Source organism: Buteo buteo, chromosome 7, assembly GCF_964188355.1.
Source record: "Buteo buteo chromosome 7, bButBut1.hap1.1, whole genome shotgun sequence".
Lineage (NCBI taxonomy): Eukaryota > Metazoa > Chordata > Aves > Accipitriformes > Accipitridae > Buteo > Buteo buteo.
In genome coordinates this window covers 6,141,892-6,152,819 of record NC_134177.1, presented here as the reverse complement: position 1 = coordinate 6,152,819, position 10,928 = coordinate 6,141,892, and the positions used below count along the sequence as shown (strand labels likewise).

Below are 10,928 nucleotides of genomic sequence, written 5' to 3'. Positions count from 1 at the left end.
TTTTGTAGGAAGGAACTGAAAGCTCGGTTAGGGGCGCTAAAAGACTCTTCTGTTTCATAGTCCTCAGAGAAGTTAAAAATTCACCACCAGTGTCCCGGTTGGAGCTACCGAGGTCCTTCAGCAGCCAATGTGGAAAAGCACTACAAGCAGATATTTCCCTGACCTTAACCTCCCAACAGCACTCTCAAAACAGCACGCATCACATCCTTCATTTTCCTACTGTAGCCAAAGCATGAATTAAGCTTCCTTGCCACACGCCCTAGCAACATATCGCTCGACTCCACCGCTCCCGCAGGAAAATTAAAGTAGCCATCCCTGCTGCCGTGCTCAACTAAACACGCGGCACCGCACACCGCTGCGGGCCCTGAGGGAGACTAGGCCCCTGATCCCCACCGGGCGGCCACCTCCCCACCGCAACCTTCCTGCGTTAACGTGATGCCGCTCGCTACCTCCACCGCGATCCGACAGCCGCCCGGGAGGCTCCGCGGGGAACCCCCGGGACCGGCTTAGCCGACAGCCCGGCCCTCGCCGCGGTACCTCACGGACGACGCCGCCGCGCCCCAACCACAACATGGCGGCGGGGGCCGTCACGTGCCCGGCGCCGGCGGGCGCCCACCGCGCCTGCGCAGCGCCTCCCCCTGAGGGAGGCGAGAAGATGGCGGAAGCGGAGTAGAGCGGCTTGTCCGAGGCGAGTCTCCCGGCGGGACGCGCGGAGGAGGAGGAGGAGGAGGAGGAGGAGGAGGAGAAGAAGGGGGGGAGCGGCAGCGGCAGGCCCCGGCCAGGCCGCGGCGGGGCGGGGCGCGTAGGCGGGGACCCGCGCCCTGACAGCGGGCCGGCCCCGCTCGGGGAGCGAGTGCCTCCCCTCCCGCCCACCTTTCCTCCCTCCCCGGCGGCGGCTGGCGCCTGTGGGGCCGCCGGAGGCGGTGGTGGGCGGCGGGGGGGTGTGTGCGGTGAGCGCTGCGCCGAAACGTGGCTGCCGGTTGTGGCGGCGGCTGGGCCGGGCGAGGCCGCGGCCCGGTGCTGAGGGGGCGGCGGGTCAGCCCGCCGGGCCCGGCCTGCGGCGGGGAGCGCCGGCCGCGGCCGCCGAGGGGCCCTGCGGCTGCCTGCCGAGCTGCCCCGCCGCTCCTGGGTCGCTCCGTGCCGGTTGGCGGGCGAGTTAGTGCCGCATGGCGTGGTTTGTATTTCCACAGAGCGTAGTTTTAAATGTGCCTGTTTTGTTTTGGTTTTGTTTAACGAGAATACAGAACCCCAAGGTTTGGGCGAGGTTGGCCTGTGCTGTAGTTGGAGCGAAGGGAGAGAGAGGATTTATCTCGGAGCCTTCGGTCACGTATGGAAATGCCCGTAGGGCTTAGACTTGGAGGAAATTTTCAGGTGTTTTCAGTGGTGTTTGTACCCTTGGAGTTGTAAGGAGATGTCATGAATGGAAAGAATGAGATTAAACCATATATGTAAAAAAAAAAAAACAACAAAAAACAAAACCAAAACAACAAACCAACCTCAAACTATTTTCAAATACCAGTTACGATTGCAGATTGTCAGCAGTGTTTGTTATTACTGTGACATTTACCAAAAGTCAGACTTTCTAAGTAGTGACACTTGTATTCCTTGTGAAGGTAGTTTAATGTTATTGGTATAAAATAGCAGGTATTTCTTTACTTTAGATATTTGCTTTGACCAAAAAAATAAAGAGAACAGAACTTCTGAACATTTACATTATGGATGGTGTAATTTGAAATTACATGGTGTCTCATGCTGTTACTGCTTAAATAAATACTTACTTTCAGGATAGTTTTCTGTTGTGCTTTGTGTTTTGGGCTTGCTTAAATGCGTGGTGGTTGTTTAAAGTCAGAGTTTAGTGCGTTTTCTAAAACTTTGCATTACAGAGGTTCTTTTGAGTTAAAGTTGCTCACAGGCAACATCGTTGTAAGGTCTTCATACATTAAAATTAATTTTATTATGAGGTAGGAGTTTTGCCTTTTTGATATTATTGAGTACTCAATGAACAATTTCAGAAGATTATTTTCAATTGTGTGTGGGATTTTTTTTTTTATGACTAGAAGCGGTCTCCGCATATGCAGCGTTGTAAAGTAAATGAAAGCAACGCTGCAAAGGCAGTCTGATTTTAAGTCGCTAATGGGTTTTATGCTTTCTGTCATAAAATACCCATCTGCTGAATTGCAATGGATTCTTGGTTTCCTTGCTAAAAACAACCACTTTTTAGGTATTTCTTCTTCTCCCTTAAACATCCCATTTCTCACTTAGAGAGGAGAGTTTTCAAACAAGTGTGATCTGTTGAAACACTTAACTAATCTCTCAGCCAAAAGAGGGCACGCTATTTCCGCGTGTTCATGCTGTGATGCGTGGTGTTTGTGTTGCGGTAGGACTGCGGGGTGGCGAGTAAGCATCTCATGCTGGCTCTAAATGAGGTGCTAGAGGAGGACTGAGATACACCTCAGCTTCAGGCCATGCTGAACAAAAGTTTAGGGGCTCTTTCCTGTTTTGGTTGTACATCCGTTGTGGCAACAACTTGGGCAATGACAAAATTATTTTTGAAAATGAGACACTTTCAGCTGAAGGGTTAAAAACTCTCATGGGCTGAACTTCTGAGGGAATAGCTTGTAGAGGGGGATACGTTGCACATCTCACTAATAATACATCTAAAATGTGGCTGAGAACAAAGGAAATTAAACATCTGATGTTGTTTTCCTAGGCTAATTTAACCAGTTGCATAACTCTGCTAAAACAAGCTAGACAAGTTGTAGGTGTAAATATTTTGATGTGCTTTTTTTATGTTGTCCTCTGGAGGAGACAGGACTTTTTTTCAAGGTACTTTTCATTAGCATTATGTGAAATTAATGTAAAGTGGTTTTAGAAGCGATGCTGGTTTTATTGTAATTGAAGTGGTTAACCATGTATGTTAACTTGTGCTCTAATGTAGGTAGGCAAATGGCATCAATAAAGCACAACAGATCTGAATTTTTAAAAACAAGGCCGTATTTTTTCTTCAGCTCTAGTAGTAGGGGTCTCTGCTTTTAAAGTGTGCTTTATTGCCATGAATTTTCTTTGATGGCTAAACATAGACAAGTATACAATAGAATGATAGGCGTGAGGTCCTTGGGTGACCACATATATCTGTTAAAGTTTAGTTATTCAAAATACCAAGGAGCTATAGCATTGTGTGCAGTTCTCTACTTGCGAAGTAGTCAAGTTTTGAGAGGGGAAGGTAGCAGCCTGGCAGCATTGCATTCTGCTTTCAGCTGTGAGAGTTGAAACTTATAATTATGTTCGTGTTTGATGCAGCATCCAATGGGCAGTGTGTTAAGCACTTGGCAATGCTGCTTTTTTCCTAGTACATTGCAGCGCTCTCAACAATTATTTTTCTGAGCACTTCTTTACTGTAAGGAAATACATCTTCTCCCCACCCTTTTTAACATCCTTTTAAAAGCAATAAACAGCAACTATGCTGTTTCCTGTTAATCATAATACCAATACTGAAAAAGAAACTAAAGTAAACTCTCCTCATATATTGAGGCATGTGATTGATTTCAGTTTTAAAGACGACATTTTGGGAGAGATTGTACTCTGCAGTAGAGGGAAGTCTCCTAAGTCTCAGGGAGAACCATCAGAGATGCTTAAATAGGTAGTTTCTTCCTTGGTTCTTGCTGTATTTTGTGAGGTATTGCTGTAAAAAGTAAAAGCATTTTTCTCTACATCCTTTCCATCTCTTTCCAAATAGAGCATGCCACCAGTGATTTTTTGGCAAGAACATGTTTTGCTCAATGTACAGAATGGTCCTCCAGCAGTTTCAGTGCTATGCCGTGGGGAAGAGGGATGCGGCAGTACTCCTGTGTAGCTTGCTGGAACTCTTGCATGTATTCCTAAATCGGTCACCTATTGCTACTCTCAATGGATCTTAGAAGATTGTAACTGCATCTCTCAACAAATGCCATCAAGTAATAGCAAATACTACAAACTTATCCATTTGAAAATTGTCCATTATTCTGTCTCAGTGAAGCTTAGATATTTTTTTTTTGCCTTTAAAATTGGTGTGTACTGGCCTTCTGTTTGTGAACCACTTTTATTTCAATTCTCCCAGGCCGGACGAACACTGCACAGCTATGGAGAATGAACCAAACACAACGACATGTTCCGCATCTACAACTACTGTCACTACCACCTCCACCGCCCGGACACAGCTACCACAGATATCCGTCTACAGCGGCTCTGACAGGCATGCCGTCCAGGTACTGGGCTATGAGATATTCTTTCCTGTCCTGTACAGTGCTCTCAAATACAGGCATTGCGCAATACTTTTACACAAGATTAACTTTCCATTCTTAATCGTTGTCTTATTTCTTGGTATCTGATTTACTGGTTTTCAGAAGATGTTTTTTACTGATGGGTATCAGACCACTTAAGAATAGTGCAGGGTATGGGCCTGCCTCCCAAATAAGGGAAGGGGAAATGCTATGCTAGAAAGTTTGGGTTTTTTCACCATTCCCTAAGGGTATGGATTATTAACATAAGACTTTACACCAAATAAAGCTGTATGACCAACATTGACTACAGGGATCCAGAGGTATCTGTGTGTGTGTAACTGCTGCTTTGGATCCAGCCCCCTCTTGCTGTTCTTTAAATTAGGTCTCCCAGACTCTGTACGGTCCATTCTGTTGGGTTTGGTAATTGAGTCTCACACACTATCCTGATCTTTCAAAAAGCTGAACATTATGTAGGACTTGTTGACAAGAACCTAAGAGGCTTGGATGTTGTGTTATGAATGATGGTGTATTGTCAGCTGATTGTCAGGCTTTTCTTGAAAACATGAATGTATTTATGTTGGCTATATTCTGTGACTTGGCTGAGAACAGTGATGGAGCGAGTTCAGTATTATGTAATTGGTGTGAAAGCATTTATTTGGTTTTATTTCCTTGTAAAGGTAAACTTCAGCATCATGTCAGCATGGTGTGTACTTTGTAATTGTAATTAATTACCTACTGATTCATCACAGGTTATTCAGCAGGCCTTGCATCGTCCTCCTAGCTCAGCTGCTCAGTACCTCCAGCAGATGTATGCAGCCCAACAGCAGCATCTAATGCTGCAGACTGCTGCTTTGCAGCAGCAGCACTTAAGCAGTACCCAATTTCAGAGTCTGGCAACTGTACCACAGGTGAGAGCGAAGATTGCTGAAAAAGAATGGTGCACTACTTTCTAGAGTAGGACTACAATTCTAGAGCATTGTCAAACATAATAACAGCTTAAGTGCCTGAGCTTAATGCCTCACAATAATTCACTGTTATATTTTAATGACTTTGTTATTTTAAATTGTACCTTCCTCCAAACTATTCGGAGGATTTTGTCCAGTGTTACAGATGCTCCAGTAGGCGACCATTCCATGCTTTATTGCATGCATTATAATGCATCATGTAAATCATCAAATAGTAATAAAATAAATATTAAAAATAGACTACTTCAATCTTCATCCCATGTTTTTCACTAGAAGTTGATGGGGAAAGCAATGAATAGCAATGTATCTTAGTGAAATCAAATAAAAATAATGAACATCTGGTATCTTAGTGTGTTTTGCCACACATCTGGCTGCATTATAAGTAATGGCAAAATTCAATTTTAACTCTGAGTAGAAATATAAGAAGTAAATGACATCTCATTTCTGAAGCACAGCTTTTAACATTAGTTGAACAATGGAGGAGACCCATTTTGAAAACTCAAGCAGTGGAAAGGTTTCCTTTGACCTCAGTGAACCTTGGATTGACAATACTATCTTGCAGAGATAGGTGGTTGTTAATGATTTTACACATGGAAATGCTGAAACGGAGTTAAAGACTTCAGGGATATAGCTATTTGTTGTCAGAACTGGGACTGACTCTTCTATGCTCCTGGCTTTTTCTTCTATACCTTTTCCATCAGATCACTGTAATATATTGATTTGTCATATTTTTTTCTGTGACAGATTTGTGTGTGCATATACAGTTACTGAGACAGACAAGCTCAGATTGGGAAGGGCTAGAAGGTTTTGGTATAGAGTCTGTTAATACGGAAATCTGAATCACTGTCCCTGTATTTATCTGAAGGGCTGGAATAGCGTACTGTTACAGACACTAGATGTGCATACATAAATCATTCTAGAATATGAGGGTGTTCTTTACAGCATTTATAAAGTTTGTTTTATTTTTAGAGGATTCTAATCATAATAAAAATTATGATGTGAGTTTTAATAATGACAGTTTTTAATGATGTCACATTGTAAGTTCTGAGCACCATAGGTAGTGAGCTGATCAGTTAACTCCATCATTAACAGTTTGATAGACTTTACCTCTGATAGTTTTTGTTCAAGTCTTGATCTGCAAGACTCTGAGTGCCTGAAATTGGGTAGGAATTCAAGGCATTTAGCACATTGCAGATGGCATTCCTTAGTGCAGAGTGCACTTTGCTGAAAACTAATTCCACTGAGTAAAGCATTTTTACTGTTAACTCAGAGAAGAGGTAACGGTAGAGAGGGATGTTTCTGATGTTCATATTATTGCATAAACCATCACTTAAACACTTTTTGATTTCAATATTTGACACATATTCTTGCTATTTAGGCAAGCCTGTCAGGTGGGAGGCAATGTACTTCCCCCACTGGGAGTGTCACTCAGCAGTCAAGCATGTCGCAGACGTCGGTACGTAACTGAACCAAGCCCTCCATCCATTTTCAACCCCTCTTGGTTATTATATAACTGCTTGGAAAAACAGAAATTATTTTAGTATTTAAATTTGTATGATTAAAATTAGTATTATGGAAACAGTAAATAGAAGTATGACAACTCTGTAGTAAGTGTTGGCTGCACTTCCAGCATCCTCCAGTCATCCTGATGCATGTTGCCAGCCGCTATCGTTGCTGGCCAGTGTTAGAGGCTTCCCTGGTCCCAGCCCACTCTTGGTGCTCTGAGGGGCAGCTGTTCGCTCCACAAGCGCTCATGACTGTTCAGACCGCTGCAGGAGTCACTCCCTGAGCTTTCATCTCTTACATGATTTCTTACTGGATTTTTCACATTGGTTTCTTTATTCAGGGCACTATTGTAGGTTAAAATCATAACTGTGTATCTGTGATTAAAGAGCACCAAATCTAAAGAATTGAAGTCGATGCTCACATACATATGTGAAACTGATTAAATGTTTGTAGCATTCATTCTTTTATTGATTATCATCTTTTATCATGCATCTTTTATGCACTTTCAATTATTTTATCCATATTCTAGGCATGTGCTCAGGTTTCAGTTATTAGCAGCTCTGTGTTCAGTCCATGCTGTATTTCTTCAGGCGGCATCTTCAGACATGTAATTTGCACAGTCTCTTATGTACAGTTCTACAGTTGTCTTGAGTAGGACTTTGTTAGTCCTATAGACATCCTGCTTATTAATCATGCCCTCAAGCTGTTCATGATTGCAGTGCATAGCTTTGGTAATTTAACTGTATACTTTTTTTAAGCTCTCATAGCATTGCTTTGGCTTATAGTTGTTAGAAGCAAAATCATTAATTCATTAAATTTAGGAGGGAAAGTCGTTAAAGATGTCTGATGTCAAACTAACAGAATAATTGGGCTGGGATTTTTCAAGGAAATCTTTTAAGTAAGTGATGAAAAAGAGCTGGGCACTTAACTCTGTTAGAGCAGTTAGAAAAAAAAGAGAAAAAAACCCAAACCAAAACCACAATAGCTTTTCTTTGAAAAGATGCCAAAGAGCAATTGTTGAGGAGCATTTAATATGAAATTGTAGAAAGTTTTAGTCTCCAGTCATTTTTAAATGTGCGTGTGTAGAATGAGGACTCAGAGTCCATATATGGTAGCACAAAGAAGTGTCCTGATCAGGTTGCATAACAAGCATAACAGAAGATATCAGTCTAGTGGGATAATATAAACATTTAAAGATGCTTATATATTCAAAATTAGGTATTTTCCTTAAAATATTGCAAGCTCATGCTACATATTCTGTAAATGTGTATTTCTATGAGGTATATTTTTCAGACTTCATAATATCATTGTTTGTACTCGTAACTGCCTATTGTTTACTGCAAAATGGTTGCTTGCAGTTTAAGAATGAAAATGTACAGTGTTGCCAAAATCCAGTTTTATGATGATTGGCTCAACCTATTTTTGATATCTTTACAGTTCAGAGATTTCAACTGCCCCTGCCATTTTTGTCAAAGGCTTTCTGGCTTTAGACCCTAGGATGAATGAATTTCCATGACAGAAGCAATATTTTTGTTTCCTTAGATTAACCTCTCCACCTCTCCTACACCTGCACAGATAATAAGCCGTTCACAGACCTCCAACACCACCAGCAGCAGTATTACCCAACAGACAATGTTGCTGGGGAGCACCTCTCCAACCCTGAGTGCAAGCCAGGCTCAAATGTATCTACGAGCTCAAATGGTAAGTTTTGATTAAAATTCTTAAGTTTGATTTTGGTCTGTCCCTGTCGTCTCCACCCCGCACCACCTCACCCAGAAAAAAAAAAAAACCACCCTAACCATTTCGGGTTTTATTTTGTTTCTATAAATTATTGATAAATATATTTCTTTAGTTTTAGATAGTATTGAGAATTTAGTCGCTAATTTTGTGAACATGTATTTTCTGAAACACTATAGGCATCAGAAGTAAAAGGATTGCTGTAGCTTAGTTCTCTGGTGAAGTTTGCTCAAGTGTTTTTAGCCTGGTCATACTACAGTTATTAATTTGATCAAATGTGGGGAAAAAAAGTAGAAAAAGAGCACCTTTCTTTTCTGGCTATGTAGAAGGGCGTACTGGAGTCTCTCTGTATTCAAGGTAGATTGTTTTCCAATGCACTGGTAACATTCCGAGTTGCGGCTCTGGATTAAAATTTTCTTAGATTGTTCTTTGCATTATTGTCTCTAGAATTAAAGTTAGATACATGGCTTTCATTCTCTTTGGATTCACATGAAACTCATTAGATTCTTGCAATTTCCTGTCAATGTGGCACTTCCATTTCCTAATGGGCAACTTTGAAAAATCTGTTCAGTGACTTTTTTTTTTATTTTATTTTTTTAAATTTAGTACTATCTCTAGTGAGTTTCATATGAATTGAACCTTAAAATCTGTGTGGGTTTCCATAGAAATTACTGAAGTTGTACATGAATGCTCATATGCCAATCAGTACTTGGTAAAGGCCAGAGACTCTATTATGGCTTGTGTGAGTTAATGACCAGAGCTTTCTAGTGTTAAGTTCAACTACATGAAATAGGAAGAATCACTGTTATACTACACTGAGATTCAGAGCCAGATGTCTGTGACTGCAGTGGCATATAAAAGTAGATGCAGGTGTGAGTTCTTGCAGGAGTTGCACCTATGAAGTATGTTTCGGAAAAGAGATCCTTTGTTCTTTTTCTGAGATTTTTCTTAGGCATGCACAGCAATGCTTTTTTGCTGTGTTGAGGTTTTTTTCTTTGGCTATTGTTTTCCTACATGTTTATTGAAAAAGTAGTGTAACTTGAAGATAAGGATTTAAAGATCAGACACCTGTTTATCCATTTGCCAGTGAAAGGATTTCCCAAGTCTCTGGTTTGTAAGCAAAGCTAGATGCTGAATGTACCTACTACTATTTAACAGAACAGGAATTACGAATTCATTTCATGTCACTGCCTTTCAGTATGTGTTAACAACTTAGTAGCTGAAGCAGTATGAGGATGACATTGCTGGGTTTTCTCGTAGCAATCTCTCTCAATGACATGGAGTAATGATGCAGGTGCTTTACACCCCAGTTTCAAGAGAGAAACTTACCCTGTTAGTTTCTGTTTAGAATGGTATTGCAAGATCATTTTGCTAGCCTCACTGGTTCAAACATCATACTTGTCTTTCAGTGTTTCTAGCTGGCATGCTAAAAGTCAGGTATTTTTCTTCATCACCAAGACCTTTCATTTTCTGTAAAAAGGTCAACTCTATGTTAACTTGTGTTATGTATCTCTCTTTAAAATATTGCATTTCTTTCAAATACTTTCAAAGTTTCAGTCTGTTACCAGATATTTTTTTCTTGCTTAACAGCTTATTTTCACTCCTGCAACCACTGTGGCTGCTGTCCAGTCTGACATTCCTGTTGTCTCATCATCTTCCTCATCTTCCTGTCAGTCTGCAGCTACTCAGGTGAGCTTGTGTAAATTTATTAAAGGTCTGTCCCGTAAGAGTGGGCCAAAACCGAAAAGTAAGGAAACATTGTGCTTAAGTTTACTTGCCTATAAAAACTATTAACGGGTACTGGTTATGTACAACTTCAGTGTGTTCTGATTGCTGTCATCACACATTTAGAGATGATCATGTTATATGTCATATCCAGGATCCAAATTTTACATTTGAGGTGTTTGTAATTAGCTGTCATCTTTATTGCCTTGAATAATTTCATGTTACCAGCTGAACCTGTATCACCTTTTCACTGCTCAACATAGTTGTTTATCACCTGGAAAAAAAAAATGTCATTATACAGATTGCTACAGAATGTATTAGTCACAGTCTTCCACTGTGAAAAGTGAACACTTGTCTAACAAATTTATCCTCTTGTGAGAGATCTTCTATCTTAGCAGTTTCTTTAAAAGCCTTTGATAAATGGACCTTGTTTAGAAACCTTTTGGAAATCCAAGTAAATTATAGCAGTTGAACTTTCTCTGACCTTATGTTTATTGACACCTTCAGAAGATTCTAGTAGGTTGGAAGACCTTAAAGATGTGTCACTGTTCTGAGATAATGGTATATTATTGAAGCTTGCCTTCTCTCTGCTTTTCCAGTAGGTATTTTGAGGCAGGCAGAGCTTGCTGGAGTCCAACTGTGTATTTATGTAGGATGTTGTTGATCAAGCTCACGATGTTAAGTTCATCAGTTGAGCCTCCGCTGAAAAGACAGGCTGCTCAGACAGACTGCTCCT

At 41.1% G+C, this 10,928-nt stretch overlaps 1 protein-coding gene across 10 annotated transcripts in view; it reads left to right on the top strand.

Moving 5' to 3' along the window:
* Positions 1 to 638: 638 nt before the first annotated feature.
* The window catches only part of PHC3 (polyhomeotic homolog 3), a 39,257-nt gene continuing 28,967 nt past the window's right edge, over positions 639 to 10,928 (top strand). For 5 of the 10 annotated variants that reach the window (XR_012650901.1, XR_012650900.1, XR_012650899.1 and 2 more), the window contains exons 1-6: positions 639 to 688; positions 4,097 to 4,244; positions 5,009 to 5,167; positions 6,603 to 6,680; positions 8,273 to 8,431; positions 10,058 to 10,156. Coding sequence is in view for 6 of the 10 variants with exons in the window: in XM_075031363.1 (XP_074887464.1) it covers positions 4,119 to 4,244; positions 5,009 to 5,167; positions 6,603 to 6,680; positions 8,273 to 8,431; positions 10,058 to 10,156 (621 nt within the window). In the remaining 4 variants the exon portion in view is untranslated. Of the gene's footprint in view, positions 689 to 3,552; positions 3,954 to 4,096; positions 4,245 to 5,008; positions 5,168 to 6,602; positions 6,681 to 8,272; positions 8,432 to 10,057; positions 10,157 to 10,928 lie in introns of those variants that run through there. The other 5 variants (XM_075031365.1, XM_075031364.1, XM_075031367.1 and 2 more) reach the window with 5 other exon arrangements.